This window comes from Dermacentor variabilis, chromosome 6, assembly GCF_050947875.1.
Source record: "Dermacentor variabilis isolate Ectoservices chromosome 6, ASM5094787v1, whole genome shotgun sequence".
NCBI lineage: Eukaryota > Metazoa > Arthropoda > Arachnida > Ixodida > Ixodidae > Dermacentor > Dermacentor variabilis.
Window position 1 is genome coordinate 42,593,768 of NC_134573.1, and position 18,190 is coordinate 42,611,957.

Sequence of the window (18,190 nt, forward strand, 5' to 3'; positions counted from 1 at the left end):
CCCCTGCCTTCTCGCTTTCTTTCTTTCCTCATTCCCCTTCGTTCAAAGATGTTGCATTAAGAACTAAGTACAATGTAGAAATGTTTACACTCTTAATAGTGTGTTGTTGTCGCGCTAGTAACAACACACTATTACTATTATTATTATTAGTGTGAGGCCTTACCGTTAGGGCCTCACAAAAATTTATAGAGGACGACAACGGAGCTATATCTAGACGTGCGAGGACAAGATGAGTAGTTGAAAACTAATCACTCTGACAACCCAGGGTGCGCAGAAATATTCGACAAGAAAATTTCACAAGGAGAGATATGAAACTCTGCTGGATATCACGATGCATATTACGCATCCCATACTACAACATTTACATAGTTTTCAACTATGTCTTCTGTCCTCGCACGTCGAGTTAGAGCTCTGTTGTCGTCCTCTAAAACTTTTGTGAGACCCCAACGGTAAGTGTGTTACCAGTGCGACAAGAAAACACCATTAAGGGCGCAAACGTTTTTACAGCGTAGGGTTGTAACGTTAGTGCACTACTTATGCGCCTATAAATACAACTCTGCGCAGCATTTAGCCCTGCTCTATGTGGGTAACAATATTTTTATTCGTTGAATAATATTAATTCATTGAACTTATATAAATACCTCTATTAGCTTTTATGTTTATTACATATGGTGTTTAAGCATTACAGGGGAGGGCCCATACTGTTAGAACAGAACATAAAGCGAGGCACTTACACAAAGAGACTGCCAGTACAAGATACGTTGGAGATATAAAAAGCAACACGTTCTATCACGTGTCCCAGCCACGAAGCAAGAATTCTTGAGGAGGCGAAAAACAGCGCTCGCTCGGGCGTCCCAATAAACTCACGGCGTCGGTTACCGCACTGACGCGCCCTCTGTCGTGAGTGGCCTCGTCGAGAAGGCAGAACGGGCGCAGCGCGATCTCTAAAGAGGCTCGCAGGTTCAAAACCGTTCGGTGGCGTTTCACCACTCCCGAATGAGTGTGCTTCCTGGGACTCTTCGCCGGCTCCGAATGCATCGAAAAATTTACGAAAGAAAATTGTCGCTTACAGAGCAAAAACATGCGTGATGTATTTCTTAGAACGCCAAAACTATAATGTAGGTTGTTTTTTCAAACGCGAAACCGATAAGTTAGGTGTGAGTTTGTTCCACCGAATGACGGTACTTACCCTCTATGCCATTAGTTCATATTTAGATTGTTCTTCTAACTTCTTCCCCACCTTGTCTTACATGACTGAAAGCATCGTTAATGACAATGCTGGGAGCGTCAACTCCTGCGATAGCATCGCTTCGGGTGTCTGACCATCCGTAGGACGCTGGTACAAAAGAAAATGCGCGCAATGCACTACGCCTACCTGTGCATCCTGTGGGTCATTTTCCAAACATAACGATTCGATTTCTTTCCTACTGCTATCTAATTATGTATACTGCGAGAAAGCAGCAAGTTTGTCCGGAGCTTCCCGTTTCCTCACTTACCACCCTGCTGGTCAAAGTGTAATATTCCACCACCAACCTATTGATGGTCGCCTTGCTAATTGCTATACAGCTTTCATTCGGAAGTCCTTGTTGCGGGCTAAGAATTGCACGAACCCACCATTTCGGCCGTACAGGGTAGCAGGAACGTTGAAGGTAAATACCTTTTCTCTGCAGGATGTGTAGCCACTCTTGCAGTTTGGCACAGCACATTTTTGTCCCATCTTAAAAAAGTACGGATGGAAAGCTACCGCCTTTGTTGCAATGTTAAAAGTGTGTGCGAAGTCCGAGAAGCCAGCGGCGAGCTAGTTGCCCGCGCAATGTGCAAGCCTGCGAAAGCTTTAAAGAGACGGAAAGCCTGCAGATCGCGAAGCAACGTGTTAGCATGTATGTCCAAAATTGGGAGCTTTCCCTCCCAAGGTCACCTACGCATGCGCTCACACCACATGCGAGCGAGTGAACTGTGGCAGCATCGGCAGATGTCGTCTGCTCCGCAATTACTGTTGGTAGCTCGTTTAAAGCGCAGTACGACATGTAATAAGGACAGTACTCGTTAATAGCTGTTGGTAAAATATTTTGTTAACGAGTACTGTCCTTATTGGTAATATATTTTGTGGCCGGGGGAGAACGACGACGAAGTTACTGTGCTCGGTTGCTGGTTTTCTTCTGGTGCTGCAGTTTTTCTCTGTTTACATATTTTGTGCATCAGTAACAAGCAACGACGTTTGTGCTGCACCCTGAAGTCTTCTACTCTGCTGGGAGATCCTCCCCGCGGAGCTTGCCATACAAGATATGGCCTTGGACGCGTCTGGCGGTCAGCATAGACCGCGCGCGGCTCGGAAGCGGCTCAGTTCGGCAGTAGGGTCCGACGCTACTGATTCCGAGCTTTCTGACACAAGATCGGAAGATTCGGATGCTTTCATGCCTGTCAAGCACCGCCGCCCACGACGAACGTCTCCGGCGTCGTCCTCAAGTGAAGGGACTATCATATACAGCACCATCAAGACTACGACAGTAGCTTTCATTCCCGTCGACGCGATGGTAAGCCTGAATGCTATCTCTCGACAGAAACTTAATGATTTCGTCTTGAAACTTGCCCCTGGACTAATCCAAGAGGTTCGCGTGAACCCCTGGAAAAATGTCATCGCCGTTGCGTTGACACAACTGATGATAAGATGGTGCAAACTCTACTTGGTTTGTCTGAAATCTGTGGGGTACACACGTCCCTACATACCACAGGGTACAAATATAGTGACTGGTGTCGTATCTGATGTGGACTTGGATCTCAAAGACGACGTTTTTAAGAACATGATCGTTTGCACGCCACCATGCCAAATAGTTAGCATTCGAAGGCTGGGCACGTCAAAGTTCATGAAGATAATTTTCGCCTCTGGAAAGCTGCCTAGTCATATAAAGGCTGGACTTCTGCGCTATCCTGTTCGACCTTTCGTACCACGGCCTTTGCAGTGCCATAAGTGTTTCAAGATTGCTCATGTTCTGGGATTTTGCACCAGATATCTGGTCTGTGCCAAATGCGGTGGGAATCACCATGTAGATTCCTGTGAAAGTCAGGCATATCGGTGCCCTAACTGTAATGGTGAACATTTGGCAACGGATAAAGGATGTCCCTCATTGAAGAATGAACTAAAGGCACTAAAATCGAAAGTCATAAAGAAGGCAGCAGGAGATGAGAGCTCCCGTCGCCGTAGTGCTGCCCCGGTGACTGGAAAAGCAGCGCGTTCAAAGAGTGACAAAGAAACAACGCATCAGAAAGTAGGGGGGCGGACCTTCTGCCTGTCACACATCGTGGCCAGCGCTTCCATCGAAACCGCCGGAACAAGTATCTACAAAGACTTCGACCACAGTGGAAAGCACTGCAAACACAGTACCTAAACCGGTATCAGCCAACGACGATATGCAACTTGTCAATGTTCTAAAGATGCTTGTCAACGTCATCAGATCTCTAATCGCCGGTCGCCAGACACCAGCAGCGTCAGCAGCAGAGCAACTTTTGGAGGCACTCGTTCCTGTCCTCGACGGCCTTCGCTAGACGTTTTACCGGAAACAATTCTAACAGTTGTCAGCAGCCTCGCCCCTTTGTGCTGCAATGGAATGTCAGGTCGATGCGACCGCGGCACGCTGATTTAGTCCTTCGACTAGTCGCTATCAAGACTCCACCAGACGTTGTAGCGCTTCAGGAAACTAACGTAAGGAAAGACGAATATCGATTGCCGGGCTTCGTGGGTGTCCACAGTAACACTCGATGCGCGGAACCAGCTTGTGGCTCTTTCCAGTGTGTGGAGGCGGCGCATACGCGCAATGCTTCAAAAGCATCAGTGTACGTTCGTGCTGACTTGAACTTCGCGGTTATTGACACAGACGGCATCTGTGACGATGAGTTCGAGTAGCTGTTACTGTGAGCCTCAGAGGTGTGTGTACGGTGGCAAGCATATACAACAGGCCTACACGTTCTTCCGATACCTCGCTACTTGAGTGCTTAGTGTCTCGGTGCGGTGCCTCATTTGTGTTATGCGGGGACTTTAATGCCCACCATCCACGATGGTGTAGCCGTCCCCAAGACGATCGTGGGGCAGAGATTAACGAGGTCCTTATCAAGAATGATCTCCAAATACTGAATGACGGTTCACCTACATTTATTGGTAGAGGAAAGGAGTATTCCACTATAGACCTTGCGATAACAACGAGAGATGTGTACTTAGCCTGGTCATGTGAACCCGACCCGTGGGGCTCAGATCACCGACCCATTTGGTTAACACCAACACATACTACGGATCGCCTGGATGTCGTTTATACAGTTCATAACTGGGACAAGTTCCGACAGCTGATCTCAGAGGCACCATCTCAAGACAGCCTATTTAAACTTATGAGTGAGTGCTTACAAAAAGCTACAGTACAACGAAGACGGAATATCGGCAAACCAAATCCCGATCTAAAGCTTTTGCGGCTCCGCGCATGTCGACGGCGCGCTTATAGACGGGCACAGCGCTCTCAACGAGGCACCGACTGGACTATATACAATCGCCTTGATGCAGCCATACGGCGGCATACAAAACAGCTTCGTTGCAAGAGCTGGGAAGCTGTGTAGTTTGTTGCATACTGTAAGTGGTTTTGGAAATGTATGGCGCATACTGAAGGCTCTCCGAACTCCTAAAATCTGCAAGAATCCTACGGCTACATTGACCATAGCGACTGGCCAGTCACCAAAAGTAATAGCAGAGGCATTTGCAGACATTTTCGTCTCTCCTGCATCCAGTGACACCACAATTAGCGACCTTCCTTGTTTGACAAGTCACAGCACCGTAACCGCTTCCTACGGTCCAGCTTGCCAGATGGACGAGGCAGATTTCACTCTTGAGGAGCTATGACACGCGCTGAGCCTCTCCAAACGCCGCACTGCTCCAGGCGCAGATGGTGTGACGTACCAAGCATTGCGGAACGTTGATAAGTTTCCATGACCGTATATTGGACGAGTATAATGAAGTTTGGAGAACCGGTGCAATCCCTGCTGAGTGAAAATCGTCCGTGATAATACCAATATTAAAGCCCGGGCGTCCGGCAAGGCACCTCAAGTCCTACCGACCAACATCCCTAACTACAAACATCATCAAGTTGATGGAGCGAATGGTCTTGCTTTGCTTAGATGACAGGCTAGAGGAGCTGAATTTTTTGCCTGATGTCATGACTGGCTTTCGTCGCCACCGTTCGGCTCTGGACAGCATATCAGACCTTGTCTCAGCACTCGAATTTGCTAAAGAAAACAAGCATTTCGCTTACATGCTCTTCCTAGACATACAGCAAGCTTTCGATTCAGTTCCGCATAAGGCGATTATTTCCGCTCTTGCAACTGCGGGAATTTCGGGTCGTCTGCTCCAGTTTGTGCATAATTTTCCATCGGAGCGCCGGATGAAAGTGCGGGTCGGAGGAGTAACTAGTGAATACCGAAATGTGAAGTGTGGTGTTCCACAGGGCAGCGTATTATCGCCTCTTTTGTTTAACACCGTACTCGCCGCGCTTCCAAGTCGTTTGCCTCGAGACACTGACTTCCCGGTGAGCATAGCTGTCTACGCAGATGACATTGCTCTGTGGATAAGCGGCCCTTCGCACCTTAGTCCGCGGCTTCGTGCAAGCTTGCAAAGAGCTCTCAACGCTACTTCGGAGTACTTGGGTGAAGTTGGCCTGCTCATATCACCTGCTAAGTCGGCTGCAATAGCATATCACCGTAAACAACGCGCTCGTCGAACAATGAGCCGACTGTATATTGACGAAACGCCTGTAAAGTGGGTGCGACAACACCGTTATTTGGGGTTAATTGTGGATGATCGCATCTCTTGGCGTCCTGCCGTTAAATCTGTACGACGCAAATAGCACTCCCTTCTTACGTATGTGGCCGCCTTGACTGCTCGAGGTGCTGGTTGCGACCAAACAACGGCTCTTCAGGTGTACCAGTCATCTGTACTCTCAGGCATGCTGTACGCATTACCAATTTTGAACATACCACCTAGTTTGATGGCCCAACTGGAGCGAGATCATCGCGTTGCCCTTCGACTAATGCTTGGATTGCCTCATGAGGCGCAATCTATTGCATTACTTACTGAAGCGCATCAGTTACCCCTGAGGCTGCAAGCAGATCAGAGAGCTCTGTATCATATTGAGCGTCTGCACCGCGCATCGAATGGTCAATCCCTCCTTGATCGTCTGATTCACCGCCCATTATTTCACATGGGAAAAATGGCGGCAATATTTATGGATATCACTACCATTTCTGAACATGCTGCTTCAGATACGTCTCCGCCTCTAAAAGGTATCACGAAACACGTATTCCCCATTTTCCTCACAATCCCTGACATGCACAAAAAGTCTGATATGGCTGCTTTGGCAATATTTCAGTTGGCTCAGTCTCACTTGTTCCAAAAGTTTCCAGATTATCTTCAAGTTTTCACAGATGCATCTGTACACAACGACGGTCAAGGCGCCCTTGCAGCTTTTTACTGCCCTTCAACTCAAGTACTACGTATCTTTCAAATACCTCATCCAACTTCGTCAACGACTGCAGAACTAGCAGCGAATAATGTTGCACTGAAATACGTGCAAGAGGAGTTAATTACATCGAAGGTTGTCATCTTTACGGACTCCCGTGCTGCCCTTAGCAGGTTACAACGCAGTGAGCTTGATTGCCCACTTGTGCGCAGCATTAATGACTCTGCGAGCAAAATTACATCACGTGGGGTATCTCTCATTGCTCAATGGATACCTTCACACGTAGGAATCGCGGAAAATGAAGAGGCTGATCGGCTGGCTTCAAGTTGCGCTCATAGCAACTGTGACTGCCCAGAAATTATGTGCAAGCTTGATGACGCTCGTCTGCTGATTCGTCGCCACCTACTCAAGCAGCATCCAGATCAGCGCGTCCCAAATGGAACGTTCCCGCGCCGTGTTCGCGGTCGAGGCTTGCCTCGTCGCGCTAGAGCACAACTGCTCAAGCTGAGGGTTGGTTGCGTGAACGTGCACGAACGTTTATACAGACAAGGGCGTGCGGAAAGTCCATTGTGTACGTCTTGTGGCTGCTACGAGACACTTCAGCACCTTATACTTGAGCGTCCCGCTTTCAGTGCGCAGCGCATGTCGCTGGTGAGAAACTATCATCTCCTTGGCCTGCGGTGTGCGACACTCGAGGAATGTTTATACCCCAGTGGCTGTGCATCTAAACGTGATCAGGCCCATCGCGCCCTACTAACCTTTCTAGAGTTAACTAACTTAGGTTCACGTTTGTAGCATGAACATTCGACATTCTGTAGTAGCGTGACCTTTAGTGACCGGCCCTACTGTGTGTGATCAGTACTGTACCCTAACGCTTCTTCCTTCGAAGATGGGCGGTGGCGGGATCAAGCACCTTGTAGTGTATATTGTGAACCGGTGATTACGTGCAGGTGATTACGTGCAGGTGATTACGTGAAACGGTGATTACGTGCAGCTAAACTTGGCGTCTCATCGTGGAGAACACAATTAGCCGCATAGCGAACTAGCCATGGATGTGTTTGATAATTGTGGAGGCTGTTCGACGCGGCGTCACTTTAATTCCGGCTGCAGAGTTCTACTTTAGTCTTTAGATTTGTCCTGTTGCAGTGTTCTACTTTGGTCTTTAGATTTGTCCTGTTGCTCTCCTTTCCTCTTTCCTTTTTCCTCCCTACCTTCCTATCTTCCATTTCTGTGTTGCTGTCACCTCCCTTCAGAAGAGTAGGCAGGCGTTGTGCCCCTTCCGGTGGCAGTTGCCAGCCTGCTCCTCGCTTTCCCTTTCCTGTTACCTGTGTATATGTGTATATGGGTTCCAAACAAATAATAATAATATTTTGTCCATCACTTCGATTTATTGAAGTTACAGAATGAAATGTGGGAAAATTTGCAACATGCGAGACGATATCGTGATTTTGTGCGTCGCGTCCGTAGAAGAATATGTGGACGACGGCAACGCGCCGGACGCATCATCTGTTGTGCTGCGGCGAAAACTGCACTTTCTCCTCGCCCGACCGTGACTTCATCGCACCGCCAGGGCCCGCTATCGCGGCCTCGCGGCCTGGCAGATTCCTCTCCTCATCATCGTCTCCTGGTCCCAGCTAACGCAGGCCTAACTTTATAAAACAAAAGTGCTGCAAGAAATAGTGACGGAACCAACGTCTTTTCACCAGTCGCCTTGCACGCGCTGGAGAGTTCTTTTTACTCATATAATTGGTTACATAATGCGCGAAAATAATTACCTATATTTATAATTAGTAGCGGGATTGTGTATATTAGAATTTCGAAATGTGCAACGCATTCGAAAAGATCGTATTTTGGAAAATTTGCTAGTTGCTAAGTTTTGTATATGATGATTTCGAAGGCGAAGAACAATTTTGCAATAGAGAAAAAGCAAATATGCAAGTAACTATATTTTTTTGTAATTAATTTTGACTAATTAGCTAATCAATACTAGCAGAAAAATTTACGAGCGTACGCGAGGTAACACACCAACGGTCTCATCGTCCCATATATTAAGCATTTTTTATAACTAACTTGGCACCCTGTTAGCTAGAACACACGGTATGTATACTGCCTGCGGGTGCATCTTAAGGGCGCCCCCATGTATAGCACTATTCAAGCTGCACAAGCAGAAAAACCCAAACAATGCGACCAGTGCGAAACAATGCGAACAGGCTGGGCTAGAAGCACAAGTTTGACTTAGGCTTATTAGCTTGAAACTATTTCTCCTGCCTCCTGTATAATCTCACTGTTTGTGTGTGTTGCTTCTAATATAGAAGAGATCACGTCTCGCAGGGCATATAGAAACTTGAGCATTGGATTGTGCCTGCTTGTGCCTTAAGTAAATTACGACATTTATTTGTTTACTCATAGAGAAATCACACTTACATTGAAACGCTGGAGCCAGAAACTCAATTCTCGTGCGTAAAAAAAAAAAAAAAAAAGGTCGTGTCAGATTTAGTACTCATCCTGTACACACGTGTTTACTTCCAGGTGACGACCCTGTGTGCCTTTCCCACTGCGTTTCGTAAGCTGGTCTTCAGTTTGGAACCAGGATTGACGCCATCGCTGAAGAGAATCTTGATGTGCGGCACCGTCTGCCACGAGGACCTCTATAGGAGAATAATGCAGGTACGTCTGCCGAATCACCACCTTCAACTCACTACTTTTTTCTTTCCTTTACTTTTTGTAGGTATGCGCGAATATTTCAAATTTCGAATATGAATCAAATATTCGAGTTCCAGGGACGCTTTAAAGCAAGCGGCAGCACGACGCTTTCCCTCCCCGAGATCTGCGCTCTTCATCAAGTTACCACTGACCGCAAGTGCCCTATAACCTACAGCTGTTCCGAACTTTTCTATTCGAATTCTGCAATCAACCCTCAGCGATTGGTCAAAAGCTTTCATGGGGCCACCCATACTTTGCCTGTCTGTCACGTGACCTTACGAAAACCGCGATAGCTCCCCATCTGTTATGATGTGTTCACACTAATTATGATTAGACCAAGCAAAAGAAAAAGTATTTCTGATTCCACGCCTTTTCGCCATTAGCCCTCTGCTATTGGTCAGAAGTTTTCGGACTATGCCCACTTCGCCAGTCTATCACGCGGCGTCACAGCACTGCGAGGACCCAGCACGTCTAAGTGACGTGTACGCGTTAAAAATGCATTATTGTGCCGAACAAAACTGAATTTCTTTCTGAATAGCCGGAGGTTGTCCCGTTCCGAAAGGAATAGAAGGCTGCCGCTGGTCGCTCAGGCACTGGCTACTCACACCTGCCGGAGAGCATGTGTTTATTTGCGCGTAATAAGACTCTTTGCGTTGCCGTATCATGCCCAATAGTCGGGGACGTTTCGTTCAGTTTCCTTTTCTCGCCACCAACCTTAAGTATTTCTAAAATTGCGCCATGACGTATGCCATGACGCACAACTAAAAAAAAACGCAATAAAAAGAAGCACACCCTCAGACTGTAGCTTCCCCTCGGCACATGGAAATGAGTTCGCTTATGTATCAGCGTTATATCGAAGACGGATACCTACTTGCTCTACTATCAATGAGTCGATTATTTGTATAGAAAAATGGCCAGACAGCTGCTCGTCATTACGGATGAATTTCTGGCCGAGATAACAGCTCCCGCTAAGCTTCTGTTGAATATGGTTTTCTTGAGTGTTTTTTTTTATTTCTGTACCACGGTGGCTACGGGCTTGCGGATACGTGGGGACTTCGGTTTCATGGGTTTCCTATAGAACTGGCGTGACCCATTCTTTAACAACAAGCTTTAACTCGGGCCTATCTCCGATACCGCCTACTCAAATGCATGCAAAACGGAGGAATGCTTTTATGAAAATATCACCAAACCGATTTGAATGAAATTTGTTAAATTTAAGAAAGAAAGTAGAATTGCAGTCGCTCCAGCAAATGGAATTTTCATTTATACATTGAAATTTTTCACAACAATAGCAGGAAATCTATAAACTTGAAGAAACGAAGCATGAAGTTTACAAATACGCAACTCAGCCATGTAAAACAAATACGCATTTCCATAAACTGTTTCCGCTGGTGCATCAAAAGTGAACAAATTTTATGCATGATCTTACAACTTATGTGAATTCGTTAAATTGTTTGGAAAAGTTTTCCAAATCAAAATTCCAAATTAGTAGTATATTTCAGGGTGGCATATGATATATCATTGCTGTCCGCTTTAGATGTATTACTATATGTAATTTACAGAATTTCGATATCGTTTTAGTTGCTGAGGTAGAATTGTAGACGTCAAGTTTTGTTTTTTCAGATTTTGCGATTTTTTTTTTCATTTACGTAAAGGAAGTAGGCGGCTTCAATAAAATATCGCTTTCTAAAATCACTACATTTTAACGTTTTCTTTGAAATTCGACATAACCCATAAGATTTAATGCACTGGTTCCGCTGAAACATTATTGCCGATTTCGCATGCATATAGATTGGAGCCCCAAGCTAAAACTACAGCTCGGGCTGAACTCCGATACTGCCTATTGTAATACATGTAAAGCGCAGAAACGCTTTTCCGAGATAACCACTGGCCTGATTTTAATGAAATTCCTTGCATTTGAGGGAGCAAGTTATATTCCAGTGACTGTTGCAAGCGCAAGCTTGCGTTACGGCCCGAATGTTTGAAAGAAAGTTTCAAAAATGGCTAACAATAAAAATATGGTAGCAAGAAGTTTACAAATTCGTAAAACAGATAACGTAGTACTGTCAACTGCAACCGTCAGATCATCCAAAGTGGACAAATTTGCTGTATCAATTTATATCTTACGTGTATCTTTTACATGGCTTAGAATGGCTTTCCAAAAGTCCAACTGGCATATTCGGGCTCAATTTGACACTGGTGTATATACATCAATTTTGCCCGCTTTAGACGTACTATGAGATGTAAGTTGCAGAATTATGATATGGTTTTTCGTTGCTGAGTTAGAGTTGTAAAAATGTTAGATTCGTTTTCTCTAGATGTGCGATTTTCAAAAATTGTTATTAAAATATTTCCAGCACAAAAGAAAAATTCACTACAAACAATCACTTCATTTTAGCTCTTTGTTTTGAATGCAACAAACCTCATCAAATTTTGGGCACTGGTTGCCGAGAAAAATGATTTCTCCTTTCGCATGTATTTGCATAGGAGACCCCGAGCTTCTCTTAAGTTCGAGTTAGAATAGTATATTTGTTGGTAGAATACGTTTGCAAAGCTGCCTGGGAAGGAAGAGGAGAAAAGGAAGGGATAAAGCAGGAATGTTATTCAGAAGAGCGTTTGGTTGGCTACAAATTACTGAATGCCTACTTCTGGAATGAGATAACTGCTAGATCAAATAATTTAGAAGGTGTTACTTGAGTGTGTACCGGAAAATTTGAAAACGGTACACTGCAAGTCGCATTACAGGCCTTCTGTTATTCTCTAATTATTCTTAATATACGGCTGAAGTATTATCAAGATAGGCCCATACAATGTAATAAATGCACAGCCCGTGTGCGACCATAAAAAATTCAACAATATTTCGAGCGATGCTAGTTCTGTCGAGCAGTTGCAGTAGGAATTTGAATGGCTAGTAATATTAACACGCAGCTTAAAACTTTGCCTCCGTATGATATTGCAAAGTACGCACGCTTGAACCCCATTTCCTCCCTAATGAATCGAGTAACAGGTCTCCTTCTCCCATGACGCCTAGGAACATGATTGTAACGCGCGTAAAGCTGTCATTAACCGAATGGAATAAAACTTTTCACTCACGACTGACGTAATATGTGTCATTTCTAAAAATATGAAGTCGCTTCCTAGTTCAGCTGACCGAGAATGGTGGACATGGCGACTACGTGCCTTGTATTGCCTATAAAAATTTGGAAAAAGCAGTATTTACTAATTTCTGCAAAGCTCATAACTACCTAGAAAATGCTGTTTAACTGCTGCGAGTAAACAATTGCTAATTTCTTTCGCAGTGCTGGTGTTATCAGCATCCGTCAAGGTTGGAATTCCCCTTCTCTGGTTTAGTCGCGTCCTTGAGAAAAGAAACCGGGGAGTGACAAGTCATTCTTGAACGATGGGCTGCTGCCCTTATTGTTATCACAGATGACGATTCGCGCGAATGTACCGGGCTTTGTCGTCAGACTGCGGTGGTTCATATTTAGGAACTGTGCTCATCGTTGTTCCGCTACGTAACTTGCGTCATCGGGCAGATTTAAAAATATAAAGTTCATGAGACAAGCGGTGGTGCTCAGGCGAAATGAACTATGCCCGATAAAGGTGGGCATACAGAGGCATGCTCTTTTAAGCGATCAAAACGTTCAAATTTAACACACAACAGAAGTTCGCACACATTGCTTTTCCAAGTAGCTTAACAGAATGCTAATAAGTGCTAATATTATTAAACTTATAACTTTTTATGGCAGGCACTCTGAGATGATTTAATACATACAATAAGGGGCTCTGCAATTTCGAGCATCGCTCAACGTAGGTACCTCGACGTACTTCGTAATATAATCCATGTCAGCCTACTCACACATGCAGCATTACTAATCACATCTACCATAGCCACAGCTACGTCCCAAGAAGCAACTGCCTACGTCTTCTCATTCCTAAAGACTCGGTAGGCGTAAGACAGACCAAAATTGCACTAGGAATGCGCAGTACGGAATTAGTGTGGAATCTGCAGCGATATAGAACCTATGCAGTACACGCGAGTCTGTACAAAATCGGACGGTAAGATTCATTTACTCTGACTATTCAGTCATCATCAGTGTTAACCCGCCGTGGTTGCTCAGTGGCTATGGCGTTCGGCTGCTGAGCACGAGGTCGCGGGATCGAATCCCGGCCACGGCGGCCGCATTTCTATGGGGGCGAAATGCGAAAACACCCGTGTGCTTAGATTTAGGTGCACGTTAAAGAACCCCAGGTGGTCAAAATTTTCGGAGTCCTCCACTACGGCGTGCCTCATAATCAGAAAGTGGTTTTGGCACGTAAAACCCCAAATATTATTATTATTATTATTATCATCAGTGTTACTAAACAAAAAAACATGTTGAGCTTGTATCGCTACACTTTCTTAGTGAAGTCACCTGACCTTGCATAAATTCTACCATTCTACCCTCCAATATTCCATCAAGAGTTCGGCGCTGGTCATCACGTATAAGCTAAAAAACAGCTCACTCTCCGAACGTACGGTCAGCGTCAAAAGCTTACGCAGCGCGAATCCTGAAGAGGTTTACATTTCTGCAACCCAGGCACGCAGCGCGCTATTCGGATTTTCAGCATCTGCTGGTCTAGAGTAAACACGTTTTGCATAACTTCACTGGACGCGGGCCTAGCTGCGCTGAAAATTAACTTAATCGCAGAACCTCACCGCGTAACACTTTCACGGCGACTGTGCCAGTGAGCACCTGTGTTTTCTTTATTCTGCACGCAATTCTTTCTAAGGAATGCCTTTCCAGCCAACGTCATGCAGTGCTTTAGCCGGTGCTAATTTTCGGGACGGCCATCGCAAACATAGCGTATTGAGTGTAATAACTCAACTCGCATTTATTACATCATTACTTGCATTATTTAGACATAATAAATAAGTGAACAATTACCGCATAATAAAAATGCCTGTGAAATTTTACTACAATGTCAGGGCTATTTCAAAACTTCGCCAGCTCGTCTCGTGTACCTCCCTAAGCTTTCTGGGAAACTAAAAAGGCGAAATTCAAGGGTGAAATTTACATCTTGCGGCACCGTGGCAGAAGAAGAAATGTGCAGCTGAGTGATACCATATGAAAGGTTCAATTACCGTTGTGCCAATCACGCAATACAAACGACACTTTTGGACTTTTTTCACAGTCAGTGGAGAAAATAATAAATGGCGCTCAGTGGGCGCTGGCGTGATCATTATAAAAGCGCCGTGCAGATATGGGTCGTGAACGATCCTAATGAGGGAACATTTCTAACAAAGCGTCGTCGTCGTCATCATCATCATAATTTATTGTCCCTTAAGAGCCCTGGCTCCTCAATGCCCTTTCTCGTGTTTCTTCAATTGTTCGAAGATGCTAAATTTTGGATGAAAGATTATTGTCACAGAATTTCGGAAGAATTGCTTCAGTAATTGTATCACGGCGCTGTAACCTGACTCAGCAATAGAGCGAGTTAAGAACTGAACAGAAAATGCTATAGCATTTGTGGTGATTGTAGCCCAGGACAAGGCCTTCTTGCACAACCTTGCGGGCATAACTAAAAAAAGGTTGTGCGGTTGCAATCGCTCTCTTTTTACACGAGAGGCTACAATAAAACGTCCATGTGTCATTTCGCATAATATTTACAATACTCCTCTGCGTGCGTCGTGGTAAGAAGATATGAAAATCTTTAGTACTTCTTAAATTGTGGGAAGCTATATGGGAATGGTTGAAATCATAAGACACGGGCGCTGCTAATTGAAGATATAATTTTTAGGTTCCAGATACCAGTTTGTACTCGGCAAACAAACATGCACAATAATTCTGACAGCCTTCATTTGCGCCCAAGATCAGGTACGCAAAAATCCTGCTTTGATATTGCGAATGTACTTAGTCAAATCGCTTCGGTTATACTCCTTTGCACGAATACTGTGTAGGCGCCTCCTGGTGATTTCGCTACCTTTGTGTCTTTTATCTGCGCACACTGGATGCTAATTCTTTTTCTGGTACGTTTCCAGCGGCAGAAGAGCCGCACGAACACGCATTTCCCATGATACAGTTGCGAAGGCAAAAATATTTCTTAGTATTATCTTCATAAATTTTCGCCTTAAGCAAGAACTGAACTGTACTGAACTGAACACATTAACGGTATTTATTCTCTTAGAAGGGTTTGGGTACGAGCTACATGGTACGGATCATTCATTTTAAACAGCGCCAGAAAACCACACGGGCAAGGAAGAGCAGAGGACCAGCGCTGACTGCCAGCATTTTTATTGTCGTCGTCATCGTCGCCGGCATCATCATTATCATCATCCTGGCTACACCCACTGCAGGGCAAAAGCCTCTCCCATGCTTCAACTACCCGGGTCATGTGCTAATTGTGGCCATGTAGTCTCTGCAAACTTAATCTCATCCGGCCACCTAACTTTCTGCCGCCCCCTGCTACGCTTCATTTCCCTTGCAATCCAGTCCGTAATCCTTAATGACCATCGGTTATCTTCCCTCCTCATTACACGCCCTGCCATTGCCAATTTCTCTTCCTTGATTTCAACTACGATGTCAATAAATCGCGTTCGTTCCCTCACCCAATCTGCTCCCTTCTTATCCATTAACGTTACACCCACCATTCTTCTTTCAATAGCTCATTGCGTCGTATTCAATTTAAGTAGAGCCGTTTTTGCAAGCCTCCAGGTTTCTACCCCGTAGGTGAGTACTAGTACGACACAGCTGTTATACACTTTTCTCTTCAGGGATAATGGCAACCTGCTGTTCATGATCTGAGAATGCCTGCCAAACACACCACAGCCCAGTCTTATTCTTCTGATTATTTCAGTCTCATGATCCCGATCCGCGACTACTACGTGCCCTAAGTAGATGTATTCCCTTACCACTTGTAGTGCCTCGCTACCTATCGTAAGCTGCTGTTTCCTTCCAAGACTGTTCAGCATTACTTTAGTTTTCCGCAGATTAATCTTTAGACCCACCCTTTTACTTTGCCTTTCCAGGTCAGTGAGCATGCATCCTTATTGAAGCCTGCGCAAATATATGCTATTTGCAACAGGCTGAAAGAGAGAAAGGATGAAAGGGCAGGCGAGTTATCGTCAATGAACTCCTGCTGCGCATGCGTCGAACGTAAAACTATACAAATATAAATTACACAACATGTACACGATAGAAACTGATTAACTTCTAAGGAACATAGGTTCCTTAGAACTTAAGCCTAAGAACGGGTGCGTAGTGTTCGCGCAAGGTCGTACCACGCCGAGCCGCACTTATCGGAGACCCAAGCCGAAGGGGATTGCCCGAACTCTCGCGAGTTGGCCCATTGGTGATCGCGAGAGCAGGTAGCATAGCCGCCGTGACTTTTCCTAGCGGCGTGTCCCAGCTTGAGCCTGTACTCTCGCAGCGACGTGCTACAGGCACCCCTGACTGTATTTTGCGCGCTTGGTGCAGGATCGCTTTGGTTCCCCGTCGCCCCGGGACCGCGCGTTTGTGCAGTGTCGGGTACCGCCAGATAAAATAAACGGTTTCGTCAACTCAGGGCAATACTGTGTTCTTGCGTGCGTCCCTCGGTAGCGCCTTGTGGCCTGAGCTACCGCGTACCGGCGCTAGAGGCTGACGGCTGACGCGGCCCTGTGGCTCGCAGAGCTCGAACCCGCGGTGTTCGGTACTCCTGAGAGACACGAAGACCCCACAAGTGTGACAGCAAGTGTTCGCGGTCGTCGAATGAGATCTCTTCATGTTTGCCTCCTGTTAGCCAAACGTTGACTGCAATTTATACGACGTATAATATCACGATAATACAACTGATAATCTGCTGTAGCTACCAATGCTTAGCCTTTAGAGTAAAACTGTTTTCTGAAATTATCCCTTGCCATATGCTCAGCTGCTTAGGAAAGAAATGAGGTGACAAGCGTCGATAAGGATTTGCTGTCCAACCTAAAAGCAATACTGCTTTTGCATGCAGTTTCTCTCATCCTTATCAGGCTAACATAAACCTGTCGGCACAGGGGGCGATTCCGCGTTGCGGAACCACCTGACCGAAGACACTTTCAATGCGCTGCGCTTGGGCAGCATGCGCTTACTCTAGAATTTTTCGCTGCTGGCCTCCATAATACGGCGCCTATCGGCTCTCAAGTCGACACTTGCGCCATATTGTTGAAAAAGTGCAAGGGGGAACAGCCACTATGCAAACAGTAACTGTGCGAGAAAATTACTTCAGTAAATGAGTAGAGATCGCTTGATGCATATAATTTGGTACTTTACGAGCTGACAAAATTATTGACATCGGAGAGGCGCTTTGATGAATAGAGAAGTACCCCAACCAAATATTTGCCGACACGTTTACCTTAGCCTTATTTCGTGTTAAAACTTCCCTCCATACAAAAGTAGTAAAGGACAGCGAAGTGCGTTTCCTGTCTTTTCCAAAAACCAAGCATTTGGCGAGGAATTATGCCTGCATTAAAGTGAAAAGGCAGTTTTTTTTTATTCAAGTACCCTAAAGGCCCATGCGGGCATTACATAGGGGTGTTACAATGAATTAGTGATATAAACAGTATACGCATTTAAACAGATAATGCATGCTACAATAAAAAGAACACAAGCGAAAAACAGGAAAACAAACAAAAAGAAACCAGTAAGAGCAATACAACGACACGTCCTAAACGCTGAAGATACATATAGATTTAAACTGGGTGTTACACAAAATCAACATAGCTTGGTCACTTTATACAAGGAAAAATACATGGAAAAAGCGTACACATACCTGCAGATATTGCATGAAACAACGAAACGCACAAGCAGAACAAATTTTATGCAGTACAAGTGACCCTGCGCTAACCCAGAACAAAGCCATTTGCGCAAGAAATATCAAAATATGGTGAGGGGAAAAAATACAAGGCGCGCAACAACACAGTGATGCCTATAACAAATGAGCAAGAGAATACTATGTTAGTACGTTAAACCACTGTTTTAGTTTTGCTAGAAAATCAT

General features: G+C 45.2%; 1 protein-coding gene across 2 annotated transcripts in view; it reads left to right on the forward strand.

The window, feature by feature from the left end:
• LOC142584762 (uncharacterized) overlaps positions 1–18,190 on the forward strand; it is an 82,023-nt gene that overhangs the window by 50,181 nt on the left and 13,652 nt on the right. For both annotated transcript variants that reach the window (XM_075694998.1, XM_075694997.1), the window contains exon 7: positions 9,021–9,158. In XM_075694998.1, coding sequence (XP_075551113.1) covers positions 9,021–9,158 — 138 coding nt within the window. The remainder of the gene's footprint in view (positions 1–9,020; positions 9,159–18,190) is intronic.